Genomic DNA, 20,587 nt, shown 5'->3' with positions numbered 1-20,587 from the left:
GGTCATGGCACACCCTAGGCCATGGCAAGGTAACATGTGCGAACCTTCGTTGCGGAAAATTACAAAAATATTTATAAACAATAAAGTTCTTCATTTCTTTTGTTTGCATGTTCATAATGATTATACAAAATTCAATCAAAAGTAATTAATCAAGAAATATTGTGTTTAATTTTTCATGTTTGCAGGAAGTAGAAAAATATTTTTTTTAAATCGACCCTAGACCCTGTAAGCTAGAGGCGGCAGATTTAAATTTCTTTTTTTTTTAGTTTAAGGAAGGCGGACCCAATTCATTTCTACAATAGATTTTTTATTCAAATTTTTATATAATGTTGATCAGTTAATGGTGAGTGAAAATCAATAAAAAAAGTACATGATAATCGACTTCCTTATTTTACTGGGGGCGTTTCAAAGTTTGGGTACGAAAATTCTCAGATATAATAGAAAGTAATGGGAATTTTCTGGGGTGTGGTATAAAAATTGATATTTTAAAAATTCTGCAATAGATTTTTTACTCTAATTAAATTGTAATATTAAGAAGTCAATAAGCTTACAGATGAACAGAAAAAAATGTAGGTCAGCGATCTCCTACTGCTTGGAATTTTGCCTGTTTCTCAGTTGATCTCTTTTAAATTTAATTAAACTGATAAAATTCCCGATTCCCGTAGTTCAAACCTTCCTGGTCATCTATAAGACTGCACAGGAAATAGGTACAGGAAAAAACTTTCCAAAATTAAATGCGTTATATTTGCAAAAAAATCAGTTGCAGTACACTTTCAACAACTATAATTTTTAATATTAGTTAGATTTATCAGCGAAGTGACACTACTTTTGAATTTGCCAAAATAAATAAATAATTGATTAATAGATAAAAAAGAGTTCTACATACTGGAATACGATAGCCAAACTGTCAGCTGCCAACTGCTAACCGCTGACTGTGTTGCTTATTTACCGTTTATACTGTGTTCTTGCTGTTGCGCATTCACGAGCGAAAAGGAGTTTGAAAGCAGTAATATTTGTGCATCCAAGACGCTTTTGATGTTATGGTAATAATTAAATTATCATGGGCTAGGACCCAGAAGAATGTTCCATACAAAATGCTCATGCAAAGACTAGACACAACTTAATTTGATTATAATTGGTTTTATTTATGTACATTGAAACAAAAATATATAGCATGTTTCAATCTTGATATCGATGCATATACAAAAAAAAATCATTAGAAAAACCAGAGACATAAATAACATGTTATTTATGTCTCTGGAAAAACATGCTACGTATTCATTACTCAAATTTAATTTGTAACTGAGGCTGTAAAAGCGTTTAAAAAAATTTAAGAAGCATTTTCATTGGTTTTATTAAGACATTCTTTAAAGAAATATATAATTTTGAAGTAATCTTTATTTTGTGTCATGATATCTCACAACCAGAGTGTCTATAATGTGTGTGCGGGGAGGGGGTGTTAAATTGTTTACGTATTATCGAATGGATTGAACTACAGTATTATTGTAGTTCACAGCGGTCGTACCAGCTATTCCTTGTGTTCAAGTAAATTAATAAAACTGAATCATTGCCTTACATTATACATGTATAATGCGAGACGTCTACCGCCATAAAGGGTAGAGTCTGTGGGGTACTAGATTTGGCGAGTTTTCACGGACTGCACAACGAAAACACCATGATGTATTTTTTCTGCAATGTCACTACGGTAGTGCCTCATATACCCAAAGAAAGAATTTACTGTTTACGTAATCACAATAATATTGAATGTGGAGTTATCAAAGCAACATTTCGTTTGACGTTCTTGAATTTTTAGAAACACTACCCAAAACATATTTTGTCACACTATTTTTTGCCAACAATGTGGCCAACGTGGCTCATATAGGTAAGTTTAAATATAACACCAAGAACAACTGCAATATTAAATGCATTATTTATTGATCTGTATACCAAATAACACATGAAAAAAAAAATTACAAAAAAGTTTTCAAAAATTTCTCGACCTTTACCTTTAAAATATTGGGGGAGGGGGGGGGGGATAAACAAATAACCATGTGACCCATTTACATGTATTATAAATTGTCATATTTCATAAACATATTGCACCATAGAGTGACAAAATAATTTGCTAGTAGCCTATGCTTCCTGAACACAAACCTACTTCAGAAATTGTATGTCAGATAATTAACACTTACATGTTTTTTATTTGTTCACCAAAAAATGCCCTTAAATACTGGTAAACTTCCCTTAGATAAAATAAAAACAAACAAACATTAAATCAACTTGTTTCTTTTATTGGGTTCTTTATTTCATCTATACATATTTTAAAATCACAGGCATCTGATATGGGGTCTTTCACACCTAAAACTCCAATAAAACAACAATGAAATTTCTCTTTCTTGATTTAAACAACAAGATCATACACAAATTGATTACTTACTGTACAAATTTTACTCTCAGACTGGACATCAGGATAAAAACTCAGGTTTTATCTTTAGCTCTAAAAGAAAAAAAAGAATTACACAATGAACAAGGCTGAGTACATTTGAGTGCACACGACTTTGTATAGTTTTTTATTTTCATGCACTTTGTGGTGTGATGCAATTACTTTCTTTAATATAACCAACAGTGCATCAAATATCTAAATTGTACACATTTCTTTAAATCAATTTTTCTACACCAATATGTATACATGTACCACAGTATGCCAATTCAAAAGGGATTAAGCACTGAAATATACTTTGATACAACCCCTGGACAGGAAGTCAGTATCTTTTAAATATCACCAGCTGGTTACTTTTAACAATAGTTTTCATACATTGAAAAGGAAAAAAATCTGCAGTCTGATTAAAACACTCATGAGTGTAAGAAGAAGGGGAATGGTTTTAATTAGAGAAACCTGTAGAGTGAAAATACAAACAAGTGAAAAGCTGTCAATGTGACAGCAAACCTGGTTTTCTTTTATGTGGACTGTATCCAAAATCCATGTCAACCCTGAATTGATAAACACTACCAACCGTATCCAGTGAAATGGAGTACCCTATATGCAATATTTTGCCAAAAAATGACTAGGTACAAAAGCTAGTATTTTTTTCATAAATTATCAGAAATCAAAATCCTGCACACCTCTGATATATATACAATTGATCTGCAAAAGAACAACTTCCTATCTTGAAAACTGTAGGAGGAGTTATCCGAACAATAAGTGTACCCTATATGCAATATTTTGCCAAAAAATGACTAAGTTCAAAAGCTGGTATTTTTTTCATAAATAATCAGAAATCAAAATCCTAGCAATATGCACACCTCTGATATATGTACAATTGATCTGCAAAGGAACAACTTCCTATCTTGAAAACTGTAGGAGGAGTTATCTGTACAATGAGGGTATCCTTTTGGCAGCTGCCCGCCCGCCCACCATTTTCACCTTTTTAATATCCGGATTTTTCCTTGGAAAACCCAGTCAAAAATGTGTAATTTAGATGCTTTTCCAACCAATTTCCATAGGACAAATTGTAAAAATTAGTTTCTTTTGAGACGACTTCAAACGAAATTGAGAAGGTAAATGTATTTAATATACATAAGGTAGAAATAATTAAATTGACCTTGTATAATATACATATTTCTTCCTACAGTATTCATATACTGTAAAAAAAAATTAAATAAAATGCTGTACTCATTTTTTTAACGAAATAATTTACTTTTGGTTTGTCCTGAATTTTCTATGGTCATTTGCATGCTAGCATCAACATTTTGGTCCCCTCTTGTTGGCTTGTTGATAGAAATAAAGGCTGGTAGTTTCTTGGCTTTCACAGGTACAGTTAAGTTTTCCGAGTCTGGTTCTTGTTCATCAAGCAGTTCTTCCACCACTGAACTACTGTAAAAAAATATAATATCTAATAAACAAATTCATTGAAGTACCTGCATACTTTTTTTTAAAAACATATAGCAATATAGATTTCGAAGATTATTGTAGATGATTTATCTTCTACCCTAGACGAGAGAGAGAGAGAGAGAGAGAGAGAGAGAGAGAGAGAGAGAGATAAAAATTAAGATAAAAAAGAATATTTGACCAAATAAATCCCATATTTGGCATGGACAATAACAGTCCTAGTTTTACTGGGGTACATGTATACCTGGCAATGGCCTCAGATTTCCTTTTCCTAGTTTTCTGTTTGCGGTGCTGGAGTTTACACTTAGCTCCAGCTGGACAAGATCCAGTGGCAGCAAACATTTGGCAAACTAATGTATGGCTCTTTGTGCACTGGAATTATACATTTCATATTGGTCAATTTGTATTTTCTTCTTTTTAAATACATACTAGTAAATTTAAACTACATGTATTGAATCAACACCTTTACATGGATTTTCATTTGAACATAAAATGTCAAACATTGAAATGGATACATTTTTAATCCATTATTAATATCGCGTGCATGCATACCATACCATATCACACTGTACCTTTGCCCCCTTTGAACAAAAACCCTGTAGGAAATCCTGACAAACTTTAGCATTTTTGTTGACCTTAACATGAAGGTACGGGCAGTTCTCTCTGCTACAGACACCTCTCAAGAAATATGAGCAGACAGGCATTTTCTCCTTGTCCACTTTGTGAGAAAATGGGCAGTCAACAATGGAGCATGTTCCACGCAGAAACCTGGAGCGGAAACACATAGAGTTTACATTATCAACAAACACATAGCTGTAAGAATTCCGTATAAAGTCTTAGATATATATTTGTTAATGTACCAATAAACAAAGCAGAACAAATGTAAATCCATTTTAAAACATTATATGATATCTAGTACCACTTATAACTTTTTGAAAGAGGCTTTAAACAGTACTGCTGCCATACTGCACTAAATTTATTCAGCAAATTCATCACACATGTACATACATCATAAAACATAAACGCAAGTAGTTTGCATAATGATTATCAAAAGTTACCTTGTACATACTGCCACTTTTTCAGGGTCATGTCTATATTTACACTTATCTCCTCGATTGCATTTACCAAACCTGTTGTAAAACATGCAATATTGCTCCGCTCTCTTTTTCTTTGATTTTGTGGCTACTGTATGAATACTTCTCTGTAAGACTCGGCTGCAAAGAATAGATGAATAGATGTAAGAAAATTTCAAATGAAAAATTTTCATCAATGAATCAAATTACAACAAAGTAACAATATCAGTGCTAGAGATCACGGTTACCTTGCCAGTATTCTTGCATTAGCTACTTGGGAATTGGCAGACTTTGTAAGAAACTGGGACTTCCATTTTCTGTTTGCAAATGGAGCAAGAGAAAGTGACCTTCTTGTTGCAGAGACTGAAATATAAAAAATGACACAATAATTGATAGATAGATATAAATTTGGACAATACAAAAATTAGTCAAGATCTCTACACCATATAGTTTCTGAAGACTAAGAGACCAATTTAAAATTCAGTGTATACCTTTTCTGGCTTGGCCTGGGGATGAGGTATGTCCCCCAGCTAGTTGAGACTGACTGGTTCTGTACACTCGGCCGTCTATCATCACTAGACACTGACCCTGAAGGACGGAGGCCATGGCACGGGTCACCTGGCCAGTCCTCACCGAGGGCACCTTCACTCGCTTGTCAAGCTGATACCTGCGACAGAGAAGGCAACACTAAACAGGTGTGCCAATTAATAATAGGGAAAACAATTGAACTTTTTATATTGTTTTTAATAATGCCCATAATTTATTGCATTATATTACAGTATGATTAAAACTTTGAGAGATCAAACCTGTATGCACACATAAGTTTTTAGTTCTAATGACACTTAGTTCACTAAATCTGCACTGCTAGTTTTTACCTTGATTTCCTAGTTGATGAGTTGATTTTTGATTTATGTCTGTATCCCCTCCATGCTGTTGCTAATTAGAAAGAAATTGTCCATATATATTAAATAGTTGTTAACATACCATACATTTATTTTTTGAATTCTTCAAAGAGCTCAGAAATTTGATAAAATAATTAGAAAAACAAACCTCCACTTTTCCATGTAGTGTAATTGAAACGGGTTGAATATTTTTCATGCTTTGACATTGCTTTGTGAAATCCAAGATAATTTTTCCATACATTTCCGGGGCTATGTGCTGGCTTCGATTTCCAGAAATTATTTTTATTTATACTGTATGAAATTTTGTATTTTGATTTTATGACATTTGCAGCTTTTTGTGATTTGGAATGCCATCTATATTGACTGTCTGGTTTTGGTTTCAAATTCCAGCTGTATTGACTAGATGATATTGCACTGGACCTAACTGATGCACTCTTTTTAGACCATTTTTTGTCTTTGGGGAATTTAGGATACTTTAAGGATGTCTTCTTGGCAAGATTCCTGGATATCTGATCACTGATAGGAGTAATAGTTTTGATAGTCAACCTCTTTGGACTTTTCTTAAAAGACGCACTGGTTTTGGCTTTGAATAGTTCTTTATCTGAGAGATCATGCCTTTCCCCAGGATAACTTTTAGTAAATGACTGCTTCATCTCAAATTGTTTTCCTGTCTGTTGTTGTAAATTCTTTGTAATGAGGTCTGATATAGGAGTTACTGACTTGACCTTTAGAAAACTTGTAGATTGCCACTGAGTTTCAGGTTTCTGCCAGTGAGGTTTAGGTTGCTGCCAATGAGGTTTAGGTTGCTGCCATTGAGTATTAGTTTGCTTCCACTGAGGTTTAGATTGCTGCCAATGAGGTTTATAAACATGCTGTACTTTGGAAGATTCAGGGTTGCTATAGTCCCTGTCATCAACTGAGTCAAGAGTGTTCTCCCTTTTACCCAGTCTTTGCATATTGGAAGAAATGAGGTCTGAAATAGGTGTGGCTGATTTGAACTCTATTTTTGATGGACCATTTTTATTTGATGGTAATTTTCCTTTGTGCATATTGTTATCTACAACAATTTTGGATACACATTTGGAATCGAGAATTTTGATTTTTTCCTTCTGTACAGCTCTTTTCTCAGCAATGCACATTTTCAGCTTTTTGATATTTTCTTCAGTCTCCTTCAACCTGTTCTTCAGTGCCTCTTTTTCTGTCCTTTGTTCACTTGCTTCAATATAGTGAAGGTCTTTGTCTCTGAATGACTCTCTCTGACCATTTTTAATACTCACTGGATTGCGCATGCACTTAAATTTTTGATTCTGAATATTCAATGGAACTTCCCTTATTTCTTTACACTCTCCCTTACAATTGGGCCCTTTGTTATTGCTTCTGAATGAATTGCTTTGGTTTTCTGGTGACTGTGTGCCAGATTTAGTGACTTTCTGGGTGTAGATGGTGCCATCAGAAAAATTAGTTCTTGACTTCTCCTTGGATGCATTCTCAATTATAGCTATAAAAATTTCAAAAATTAATTTCTTTAGTTCAACTACCAGTACATGTACAATGTATTTTTACAGTACATTCTGTTTCTTGTAAAATCAATTATGCTGAAAAAGGTCCCTCTTTTCATGTACAATCACATTTGTCAAATACATGTATTAAATACATCATTACGGTAAACCGTAAAGGCATTACCCTTTTAAATACAAAAAGCAGAAATGTTCTTCGAAGGCTTGTAAACACGTAGCTAATAACTCAGGTCACAATATAAAAATTACTTAAATCAGTAGCTTAATTAATTAATGTTTAAATGATATTCAACATTGTTGACAGATCTAAGCAGACAATTGTAGTAAAATGTGATTTTTTCGGAATTTTTCTTCATAGTCTACTTGGTTTATAGTCTGTCCCATGATATTTTTGTCGCATATTTTCTTAAATTATTCAAAATTTACAAATATCTCTTGGTTCAGAAGATGTTCATTCAATAGTATGAAAAAAAACCACACCAAGATTTCCGCTTTAAAATGCCTCCTCTAGCTTGTCAGCTTTCAATACACGGCTAAAAATAAAAAGTCTACTGGGATTTTTCATTGCTAAAGAGATGAAGGTACCCAGATGATAATGTTAAAAAATCATGCGAGGTATTCCGAGTAACATCAGAATGGAGAAAAGGTGTCAACATTCCTCATTATAAATTCACGTAGGAAATCTGTTTTCATTCCTGTGAATTTTTAGGCGGAAATAATGATAATGTGTGAATGAAGTTATCTTGGTAATTTTCCCTTTCATAAATTCAATTGCACTTCTTACACAGGTATGTGTATTTTTATTAAAAATCGTCCAAATGTGCAGCATAAATATCTTGGAACAGACTATAGAGCTTATAGTGTGAATGAAAAGTAATTCGCCAACGCCAAGATTTGATCTATATATCAAACACCATGAATTTAGGTTTGAGTCCATAATATAGTCAAATATGACTATAGTCTGTCCCAAGATATCCTGAATTCAGATTTAGCTTAATTGCTTGATATTTATAAAACCTCAGGGTTCAAATGATGTTTATTCAAAAGTATAAAAATTTTCCAAGATTTCTCAATCGCAACGTCCCTGTTAGGGGATTTTGCATTGCAGCAAGCCAGGATGATAACATTAAAAAATTGTGCGATGTATTCCGAGAGTATTTCGAATGGAGAAGTATGTAAACATTCCCCATTATAAATCTCCGTAAGGAATCTGTTTTTGTTCCTGTGAATTTTTCGAAGTGAAAGATGATAATGCATCACATTTTTTTTGCATTCTATTTTGATATGTCAGGCCCATAAAGCATACTTACAATTTGTGCAGAAATCTTGATGTGATATGGTTTAAATAAAAGTTTATACTATATCTAGTTCTAATCTCATTGAAATTGGTTATTATTTTTTAGGAAAAATGGATGTCTGGCAAATTTCATCATTATCAGTAATTTCGCAAAGGGGTACACCTGTTTGAAAGGTCATTTAGGTGATAAAAAACCACACAAGTTAACATATCTTTTTTTAATGTATATGTATTGGTAGAAGGTATACATATCATTTAAAGCTAAGCTTTTAATAATTGAGTCCATTTAGTGCAGAATATAGGACTACCTTAATGCAGTTTTACAATATTTGAACAAAAAAATATATTTTATTCTGCAATTTTATATCCAGTTTTGGATAATATATCCCCAATGGGCCATTATAATCCATTTTGGAGATTGAAGCTGAACCTGTACTAACTGTAAAAACTTTTGGAAATATGTGAACTCAAAACGCAAATCCGTATCTGGCATATCAGAGCTACACACTGAAGTCGACGGAACTCCCTTCGTTGCTACAACAGACTCTGAGAAAGCAGAAATTCTTGCAGAATTCTTCAGCAGTGTATTCACATCAGAAACAGAAAACCCAGTTGATTCTGGAAAGAGTTACTGTAATGAAACATCATCTGATGCGCCCATCACCAAAGAAGACATAAATAAGATATTGAAAGAACTAAACACGACCAAATCACCTGGTCCGGACCAAGTACATCCGAAAGTGTTGTTTGAATTGGCAGATGTTATTGATGCCCCGCTTTGCCTGATTTTCAACGAAAGTTTTAGTAGCAGAATTGTGCCACATCAATGGAAAATTGGTCAGATATCAGCATTATTCAAAAAAGGAGACAAAACTTCACCGTCCAATTACCGACCAGTTAGTCTCACCAGTGTTCTATGCAAGGTTATGGAGAAACTAATCCGGAAGAAGATAGAACACATGAACACTCAAAATCTATTCAGCGACAAATAGTTTGGATTTATTGGAGGCAGATCCACCTCATTACAACTTTTAAAGGTTCTTGACAGATGGACACAAATCCTAGATAAAGGAGGGACTGTTCACTCCATATACATGGACTTTATGAAAGCATTTGATAAAGTCCCCCACAGGCGCCTTTTGTTGAAACTAAAGCAATATGGTATAAGCTTAATGACATGCCGTCCTAGGTCCTATCTTATTCGTCATTTTTATCAATGACTTACCTGAATGCGTAAAATCAGAAGTGTTTCTATTTGCTGATGACACCAAACTGTTTAGTGACATTAGAACTGAAAATGACGTTGAAACCTTACAACATGACTTGAACAATCTTTTTGACTGGAGTACTGAATGGATGTTACGATTCCACCCAGACAAATGCAAGGTGCTGAAGGTTCACAACAAATGGAAAGAAAAAGACAACTACAGATACATCATGAAGAAGTATGATGGAACCACAACAACTCTAGAATCAGTGGAATCAGAAAAGGATATTGGGGTCAACATTGATAGTCACTTATGTTTTGATAAACATATTCAAACACAGATTAACAAGGCAAATAGTTGGCATTATCCGACAAACATTCTGCTCACTAGATTATAAATCATTCTGTTTATTATTCAAGGCATTAGTGAGACCTCATCTAGAATATGCAAACAGTATATGGAACCTCTATAAATGTAAAGACACTGAATCTATTGAGAATGTACAAAGAAGAGCCACAAAAATGCTACCTCATCTGTCAGAGAAAAGTTATCAGAAAAGACTGGAAATACTGAAATTACCAACACTTAAATTTAGATGTTTACGTGGAGATATGATAGAAGCATATAAAATAATAGCTGGAATATATGATAACAGAACAACAAAAGGAATGTTTATCTTGAATACAAGTAACACCAGGGGACATAATATGAAAGTGGCAAAGCAGAGATGTAAACTAGATGTTCGGAAATACTTCTTCACTAACCGGGTAGCTGACACATGGAACAGCCTTCCTGAGCATGTTGTATCTGCCACCAAAGTCAAGACATTCGAAAACAGACTAGATATATATTCGAAAACCATCCAATGAAATATGACTACACTGTTGATTATGGAACATTTAAAGGAAATGACCAGGCTATCACACAGTCTGATGATTATGAGACTACCGAGATGAACATAGAGGAGCAGCAGCTCCTGCGTTCATAATGAACGTAGGTAAACGTAGGTAGGTAAACTATACAGCTGCTATATCAATACTATGCCAGCTGGTTACATGCTTAACTCACTCAGACTCTTAAATTCTTATTATGACATACCTGATACCATACAGTATTTCAAATTATTAACGTTTTGATCTCGATACAAAACCACACTTAATATTAACTATAGTTACCTTTCAAATCATTAATTTTACGGATTAAATTTTGTCTGGTTTTCTCGACATCAGTTGACATATTCGTCGCGTTCCGAATGAAACAACGCGTCCAATAAAGTATTCGCCTGAAATCTTTCTAAATTAAACTAATAATCTCCATAATCATAAGAAATTATGTGATGAAATAAACCAGTTGATCCATTTTATTGTTTTGATAAAAATTGTAAGCTTTTATTGGTATTTGCAATTTTATTTTATTTTTAAAGTAAAATGTGACTTTTTATAATTTTCTCTTTCCTGTTTTTAGACAGAACGCTACTTTCGTTTTCGTTGCTTGCCCTCCGGCCTCCCTTTGTTTGTGTCGTTGTTTCGTGAAAATATAAGTAATGTTGTGAAATATCAAGAATACAGAGGACTCGACATGAATTATGAGGAACAGTGCGAATTAATGACAAAATGGGCAGATGGAGAGAGAGACTTTTGTGTTGAATCCTTGGATGAAAAAGAACGAAAGTTGAATTTGAGAATATCAAATACTGACATATTGTTGTCTATTACTGTACCAGCAGACGACAATGAAAGTTGGGTAAATATGGGGTTATCGTAAAGGCATTGTTAAACCACGTAAACATGGTAAAGGCATGGTGAAAGCAGAAAATGAGTAAAAAGTTTGTGTAAAGGGGGGGGGGGTCATGGTTATTAATCAAGCTGAACAGGAACAGCTGTTTAAGACTTTAAGCATTACTGTAGTTGGAAAGAAGGTATTATCACATGGAAATGTCTCCTGAAAACACAAGAATGCTATTAGAAACAAAAGTTTATTATCAAGTTACTGGTCCTTTGGCTTACAAATTCATTCTTCATATATGTATCTCTGTAGCTTACTGGTCTGAACATTTTTGGATGGGTGACCAGAGAGATTCAGTGCCATCCATTTAAAAAAGTGTATTTTTACTATGCGCTAAAACAGGTGCTGTTTTTCGATTCATTTCGGTATATTTTAAAATATTACTGTTTCCTAATTTATTCTTTCACTACTTCCACAACTAAATGAATGTACAAGTGAGGTTGTTATACACTGCATGATGAGGGTGCTCTATGTGTGCCCAAGGCAACAGTGTAACAATCATTTTGTTGCATGGTCTTTCTTTCTTGGTTGAATAATAAAACTTATCAGGGTTTGATTGGTAGGGACTGTAATTACATAAACAAATACATTCACTCTGGTTAAAATTTTAAGTGATAGCAAAAATGGCAGAGAAAAAGTTTTCTTTCATAGACATTGCTGAAATAGATGATGTGTGATTATGATTACTAACACAACTTCAAAAAATATGAAAAAGAACACCAGGTGGAATATTGCTACCTGGGACCAGTGGGCCTGTGATATACATGTATCATATGAAAATGAATGTCATAAAGTTGACCTGAATGGACTGATGTAAAATAAACATTGCTTGGTCCTATGATTAATCAGTTAATACTTTCCATTCAAAAAGACCCCTGCAGGCATCAGTGTAATACACATGCACCATATGGGCAATGAAGTGGAACTTACTGATCATTAGAGTGGAACCATGCATTAAGTCTGTAATGCAGGAAGCACATTGGATGTTATACACTGCGATGGGTGGCACTGTAGCTCCCTGGTTTTCTATCCAAATTCTTTTAAGACCAGTGAGGTACAGATCTGCATCTGCATAGTACAAATTGAGCTAAATTACCAAAAAAATTAATAATAATTATAAAGCAAATAACCTTTAATTATTTTAATATCTAAGCATTGAATCCTCCCAAATTTAATTCAGCCAAGAGTTGTCTTTACAGGAGAGAAATAACTGTAAATCCCTAAAATTGCTATGATAAGCTGGATACTAAGATACCGGTCATAAAATTCAGTGTATAATCCTATTACTAAATTTGGACATTTTGGTGTCTTTGATGATTATCTTTTTCTCTTTAGAAATTAATTCAGATGTAGTGTCTGAGTGTATTATTTCAAATGAAGAACGATTATTAAACTGTATAGATAAAAAAAAAACCAAATCATAATATTATTACAAGAGTACCATTACATAAATATAGTACATGTATTTGTTTCTTTTCTCTATTTTTCCAGTTGGTATGGAGTGAGAGTGAAAAAATTCTACCCTTGCTTCAAGATATTCAAGATTTTTTGGCAAGCTCAAGAAAAAGAACTGTTACAGAGATTTTAGATAATGTAAAGGCAAAGATTTTGGACAAAGTAAAGGCAGGTTGTATTAAGGTAATAACAGCTGCTATGAATATATTGAATTGTTTTGTGGTAGTTGTTATATATTAACTATATTTTGAACAGACCACGTAAATACTAGTTCATGTTACACAATAGTCACCAGTTATAGACATGGATTCAGGCAACATATAATTTGTTGGACGTACCTTAGACAGTAATGTTGCCCTCGGCCTTTGCCCTTGAGCAAAAAATCAGCCTTCAGGTCCAAATCATATGCTGCCCTCATACCTAGTCAGTAACTGTGTAATATTAACAGCCATTATTGGTAAATGTCATTTCCTTGCATAATTCTTGAAAAAAGGTAAGTTGGAATTTAAAATTAAAGGCTTTCATGGTAACTTATATTTACGTTCCATTAATAAATATTTCTTTCAATGCATCATTGTTAAAAAAAAGTGGTATTATCTTTAAGATTCAAAGCTTCTATCAGACCAAATTTTATTTTTTCTCCTCTAGTGCTTGCATTTATAGAAAAATTTGAATTACGTAATCTATTACCATTTTTACCCAACATTTGTGGGATTTCCTGTTCCTAAATTTCTTTTGAATCTTCTACAGTCAGGTGATGACAACGAAAACAACTCAGATGATGGTATCTCTGAGGATGGAGATTTTGATGACTACTACGATCAAGATGATGATGATGATATAGAGGGCGAAACTACAGAAAGAGGACCAAAGACAAAAGAAGATGAGGAGTAGGTTAAATCGATATTTATATGGTGCATTAATACAGTTATGAATTTAGGGGTTGGCCCCCTTAGGCCCTAGTTCACTTCTCAAATCAAATCCTTAAAAGAAAAGTGAACAAAGAGATACAGCACCTTTTCCCTTTATTTTGCCTACACCTGTGCTTGGAAGGAAAGTACCTGTTACTAAAAATAGCTTCAGGTACCTAGCTGTTGCAATATGATTTTCGAAACCTGGATACACTGTACTGATTTTATAATGTTGTCTGTAACAACTGATTTGTCATAAATTCGGGAAACTCTGTGTATATAACAGTAGTTGATACTCTGAACCGTGATAAGTTCAAGCAAAATGCAATGGATCTAAGTGTAAATAGAGTACATGTATAGTGTTAATGAAGAGATCTGTTTATATTGGGTATGCTCATACTCAGACTGAATTAAACAAGATAATTTTAAAAAAAACCCCAGAAGAATAGATACATGTAACTTAACCTCTCTATTCTGTTCATGTTTCAATTTAAGTGAAATTTTTGTTACAGTACTACTTAGTGGAGTCGATCCAGCGACCACAAAATCAAAAAGAATAAATAATTAAGCCTTTGCTTCCAATTGCATCTGCACACCTATATACATGTATTATAAAGTTAACTTAAAATTATTCATAGGATTGACTTGGTTTACTTTTGTTCTTATAAAATAGAGACGATGATGAAGGAGGAAACTTTTTTGGATCTGATTCAAGTAGTGTTGCTGTCCAACGATTAATGAAAGGTAGGTGCATAAACTTATTGATTAAAGATAAAAAATCTTTTACAGAAAATTACGTATTTCATTAGTTGTGCCTGTTAATCCTCATATTTGGTTATGCATAGTGTATGCTGCTTTCTAGCTGCAATGTTTACTTTACTTCCATACCAAATTATACAGTAAATACAGCAACAAATTTCTGAGTATCCTAGAAAGGAAAAAATGCTTTTAATGAATTTCCCTATTTGTAAATGTAGAAAACTTTACAATCATTTATAGATAAATTGTGATGCAACAAAAAATCATTTCTATTTACAAAACTAACAAAAGAAAGATATGCTACATGTATATGGTTTTCTTTCGAACAGATATTTGTATACAAGAGTAAATTGCATTCTTATGTGTGAACTTGGGCCACCAAACCTATATATGGAGAAATACTTTCATAAGATATTTCTTTCAGTATTTGAAAACTTATCACCAGTGTTAATTGGCCATTGCATTAATTTCCTTATATTTTTTCCCTTAGCCTTATATGAATTTTATCAGTGTTTGTTACAAACGCTAGTATCATTGAATATAGAAATAGTGTTCGAGGGAATTACAAAGTAGTTTTTCAAACCGTTAGTTGCTCTATCAGTGTGTGCTATTTCTGAGTTTTATTAAGCAGTTTATCAATGCACATTGGTCTTCTCTTGCCTTGATCATTAATGGTAGGGACATGATAATTCAATATGACATCCATTTCATGTATATTTTAAAATTGTGGTAATAATTATTAGTGAAAGAAAAACATTGTGTTACAAACACTTAGGGCCCTTAGATTCTTTATCAAGACAATCAAATTCAAACCTTATAAAAGATAAATAACCTGATAGCCCTAGACACTGATGTTTTGTTTTTTTTCAATCAAATAATCACATTTGATTCCTTATTAATTCACTTGTGTTAGAATTTTTGTTAATTGGATATGTTTTTTGGAAGTTCAAGGCATAGGTCCTGTGGATATTTTATTTTTTTTAACAAATCTCGTTACTACAGACATCAATAAAGCAGCATAAAATGTTGCAGACGTAATTAGAGATTCTTCATATATGTATATACACACTACAGTAGCATCAGTCATCAAAAGAATTAAAATACAAGTACGAATGTACCCGGTACTCATTTTAATATATGTTCTTGTATGATGAACACGTACCTTCAACACAAAAGAGTTTAGTGCTTAAATAACCATACTATACATGTATACTTTCATAACATGCAAGATATGTCCATTAATTCTAAATATATAACCAATAATGTTACAATTTGGTGTGACTTATTGCAGATTTGAAAGCATTCAGAAAAGATGGGAAAAAGTTTGGATTAGATGGAGGACCTAGAAATGATAATTTATTTCTCTGGGTATGTTATGAGACCATAATTATTTCCACCATTAATGACTTTAGTAGATATATAAGAAGTTGTATAATATTGGGGAAATATTGAAGTAACTTTATTACCAGGGAATATGAACCATTGCTACATAGCAGAAGTGTAATATTATTTATAAAATACTTTTTTTTCTTGCAGGATATAAAACTTATAGACATTCCAGAATCAAAACTCTCAAAAGATCTTGAAACATTTGCAAAGAGACATAACACAGAGGTAAATTTAGGATTTATCATGTTATGATAAATAATGGATATAATTTTCCACATAATTAATGTTAAACTTTATTTATGTTGATATTGTGGTTTAACAGTAAAGAACTTCCTCTCTCATTTCTTTTTAAATAATTAGAGTACCAGGCATAAAAAAAAATTTCTGAGTGTTTTTTAAGCATTGATAGCTTGTGTCAGAAATGTTCTCTATTATTTTGTATTTTTGCTTCATATTAATAAGGTGATACAAATCTGTCTGTATGAGGCCTGTACCAACCAACATACATTGTTCTTGCTGTTATTGTACTAAGATGAGGCACTGTGCCATAGCCTTGTATGAATCTTGAAATGTTGTTCTTTCTGATACGCATAATCATAAATATATAAATACATGTATGTTGTTTCTTTCTAGTACAGAACTTGACATGTTGTACCTAGATACATGTATGCATGTTGTCTCTAGAGAATTTTTCTCTCTAATACAGACATGTACTTTAGGATGTTGTATAGTCAGTTACAGCTGTACTTTAAGATGTTGTACAGTCAGTTACACCTGTACTTTAGGATGTTGTACAGTCAGTTACACCTGTACTTTAGGATGTTGTACAGTCAGTTACACCTGTACTTTAGAATGTTGTACAGTCAGTTACAGCTGTACTTTAGGATGTTGTACAGTCAGTTACACCTGTACTTTAGAATGTTGTACAGTCAGTTACAGCTGTACTTTAGGGTGTTGTACAGTCAGTTACAGCTGTACTTTAGGATGTTGTACAGTCAGTTACAGCGTTTTAAAACTAGAGAAATCTTTAGGTATATTGGTGTTTGTTGTTGTCCTATAAGATTAAATAAGATGATGCAAGATCTGTGAAAATCTAGCACTGATTTAATGTTCATTACAGCCTTTCGTTACATGATTCATTTATGGCTACAGTGAAATTACATGTGCTGCCTGATACAGTGTGGAACATAATAACATTCAGTTGTAATACTATATGTTACAGCTTTCTATTACTTTTTACTTAGAAAATGTTGTTCTATAAGAGAACATGTTATTCTACTTGTTACAGCCATGTATTAACTAATGATGGTCTTTTACAGCCTTGTTCTCTGCAATGACCGGATACTTACCTACAAATAGATATGTTATCTGTCTGTTACAGCCCTGCATTAACTAATGATGGTCTATTACAGCCCTGTATTAACTAATGATAGTCTATTACAGCCCTGTTCTCTGTTATGACTGGGTACTTACCTACAAGTAGATATGTTGTCTGTCTGTTACAGCCCTGCTTTAACTAATGATGGTCTATTACAGCCCTGTATTAACTAATGATAGTCTATTACAGCCCTGTTCTCTGTTATGACTGGGTACTTACCTACAAATAGATATATTTTCTGTCTGTTACAGCCCTGCATTAACTAATGATGGTCTATAACAGCCCTGTATTAACTAATGATGGTCTATTACAGCCCTGTTCTTTGTTATGACTGGGTACTTACCTACAAATAGATATATTTTCTGTCTGTTACAGCCCTGCATTAACTAATGATGGTCTATTACAGCTCTGTTCTCTGTTATGACTGGATACTTACCTACAAGTAGATATGTTGTCTGTCTGTTACAGCCCTGCATTAACTAATGATGGTCTATTACAGCCCTGTATTAACTAATGATAGTCTATTACAGCCCTGTTCTCTGTTATGACTGGGTACTTACCTACAAGTAGATATGTTGTCTGTCTGTTACAGCCCTGTTTTAACTAATGATGGTCTATAACAGCCCTGTATTAACTAATGATGGTCTATTACAGCCCTGTATTAACTAATGATGGTCATTTAAAGCCTTGTTCTCTGTTATGACCGGATACTTACCTACATGTAGATAAGTTGTCTGTCTGTTACAGCCCTGTATTAACTAATGATGGTCTATTACGGCCCTATATTTACTGATGATGGTCTATATCAGCCTTTTTCTCTCTTATTACCGAGTACTTAGCTATATGTAGATGTGTTTGCTGTCTGTTACAGCCCTTATTAACTAATGATGGTCTATTACAGCCCTGTATTAACTAATGATGGTCTATTACAGCCCTGTTCTCTGTTATTACTGGGTACTTACCTACAAATAGATATGTTGTTTGTCTGTTACAGCTCTGCATTAACTAATGATGGTCTATTACAGCCCTGTATTAACTAATGATGGTCTATTACAGCCCTGTTCTCTGTTATGACTGGGTACTTACCTACAAGTAGATATGTTATCTGTCTGTTACAGCCCTGCATTAACTAATGATGGTCTATTACAGCCCTGTATTAACTAATGATGGTCTATTACAGCCCTGTTTTCTGTTATTACCGAGAACTTTTAAAACTACAGTTTGATAGATATGTTGTCTGTCTGTTACAGCCCTGCATTAACTTAGAGATGATGTTTCCACCAGATTATCCGATGTCTCCACCATTTGTGAGGGTTACAACTCCACGATTTAAATTTCTTACAGGTAAATTGTCTTTCATTAGTAGTTTAAGTTTTTTATTAATCTCCATACATTGGGTAACTTTTTAACTAAATTAACACATAAAAACTGTGTAAAACGTAGTGTAGAAAACAAATATATGCTAGTATCAGAAAACATTTTTCTTGGCATATTGTATATTTGTTTGAAACAATTGAAATTTACACGTTAATAGTATTTACGTCTTCTGTACCTATTAGGTCATGTGACTATTGGAGGTTCCATCTGTATGGAAATGCTGACAAAATCTGGATGGACGCCAACAAACGATATAGAAGTAATTCCATGTTTAAATATTCAACTATAGGTCTATAGATTGCAATTGTCTTTTTATTAATATTAAAGGGATTTATAATTCTCTGCTATTTTCATTGGAATATGCTGTTTTTGGAGTAACTCAGGCAGTGCATTTTTTTTTGTACAGAACATTTTAGTACAGATCAGATGTGAGATTCTTAGTGACCCCAACGCTCAGCTGGACCTGAACAATGCAAACACAGCATACACCCAGTCTGAAGCCCGAGCAGCATTTCAAAGGATGGTCCAGAGATATGGCTGGGACAAGTCCTAGGAACCAGTTATATTATGTGCTGCAGTCAACGTATCACAAAAGACAGGGATTGGACAGTCATGCAGTATGGAGGGTTTTTCTATCACTGACATTTCTTAAGCTGGTATGGGACACCTCCACATTGTGACATACTTCCCATCAAAATAAACAATAAAATAAAGTATGATTTTATAAATGTTTTCTACACCAAAATTGTTATCTATCAGCATAGCGCAATGGATGAAAGTGTGATCTACTAATCTGTATGTCATGAGTTCGAATCCCATTAGGGATTTTACAATTTCTACTTTTTCTATTTATTTTTTGGTCAAATATTGTAAAATTTGAAAATTTGAAAAAGGTTAAAGTATTTCGATTATAATTTTCTATCGTCCATGTTAATATTGGCAGGTGCCCCATACCACCTTAAAAAATTCTGTACTATTTTGATGGATGTATATATATATAGTGTGAGTCTGTATGACTTCTGTAAGGTTTATAGCATCTTGAAGCAGCTAAAAAATCCATTGATGTTATTGTAAATTGTAGATAATTCATCTTATTCACTGCACTAGCCCTTTGTATTGTTTGATTCAAGATGTAATAAATTTTTGCAATTTTTTTTTCAATGTTAAATTTGGGAAGAAAGGGCACATGTAAATTTGTAAATACTTTGGATATTAGACTATTATTTTTGTATATTTCATAACTAACTACATGAAAAGAACAATTTCAAGCAATAAAATTATCTCTTTTGTATGTATGAGAATTCATTGATATATTTTGTTTTATTTGAAGACTGTAGTACTACGTGTTTATATTGCAAGTATCTACTATTACGGGCCCTCCGGCTTCCTCTCACATCAATGACCCCACGCGATAACATCCGTGCCAATGAGAAATATTAATATAAGTTGTAGGACTTCTTTGTCAATCGTTGTAAAATAAACGAAGTTCACATAATGTTTTACTGCAAGGCTTTACATTGCGGCGTTTGCCATGGTTTACAAGGTTTCTTGGCTCTTTTTTATTCCATATATCTTTGTATGGCTTTGCACTGAAACAAATTCTCAAAATTGATATTGATTCCAATTCATGTAATGGGGGCCGCATTT

At 33.3% G+C, this 20,587-nt stretch overlaps 2 protein-coding genes across 3 annotated transcripts; one reads left to right on the top strand and one right to left on the bottom strand.

Moving 5' to 3' along the window:
• Positions 1–2,275: 2,275 nt before the first annotated feature.
• Positions 2,276–11,151, bottom strand: LOC105332271 (uncharacterized). 2 transcript variants are annotated; one of them, XM_034482993.2, is made up of 11 exons: positions 11,062–11,151; positions 6,013–7,362; positions 5,838–5,898; positions 5,454–5,629; positions 5,211–5,325; positions 4,948–5,103; positions 4,462–4,657; positions 4,134–4,261; positions 3,699–3,874; positions 2,438–2,497; positions 2,276–2,358 (listed from the first exon to the last, which is right to left on the bottom strand). In XM_034482993.2, exons 1-10 carry the CDS (start codon positions 11,120–11,122, stop codon positions 2,466–2,468), a joined length of 2,451 nt encoding a protein of 816 aa, XP_034338884.2. In that variant the 5' UTR covers positions 11,123–11,151; the 3' UTR covers positions 2,276–2,358; positions 2,438–2,465. The 2 variants fall into 2 exon arrangements, with proteins under 2 accessions (XP_034338884.2, XP_011433116.3); XM_011434814.4 differs by having other exon boundaries at positions 2,276–2,497.
• A 206-nt stretch (positions 11,152–11,357) lies between these two features.
• Positions 11,358–20,235, top strand: LOC105332261 (ubiquitin-conjugating enzyme E2 Q2). Its single transcript, XM_011434802.3, has 9 exons — positions 11,358–11,629; positions 13,163–13,309; positions 13,877–14,016; positions 14,711–14,781; positions 16,088–16,164; positions 16,333–16,410; positions 18,814–18,907; positions 19,123–19,199; positions 19,347–20,235. Exons 1-9 carry the CDS (start codon positions 11,465–11,467, stop codon positions 19,491–19,493), a joined length of 996 nt encoding a protein of 331 aa, XP_011433104.3. The 5' UTR covers positions 11,358–11,464; the 3' UTR covers positions 19,494–20,235.
• Positions 20,236–20,587: the final 352 nt, after the last annotated feature.

Source organism: Magallana gigas, chromosome 3 (assembly GCF_963853765.1).
Source record: "Magallana gigas chromosome 3, xbMagGiga1.1, whole genome shotgun sequence".
NCBI classification, from domain to species: Eukaryota; Metazoa; Mollusca; class Bivalvia; order Ostreida; family Ostreidae; genus Magallana; species Magallana gigas.
The sequence above is the reverse complement of the archived record's forward strand: the minus strand, read 5'-3'. Positions and strand labels throughout refer to the sequence as shown.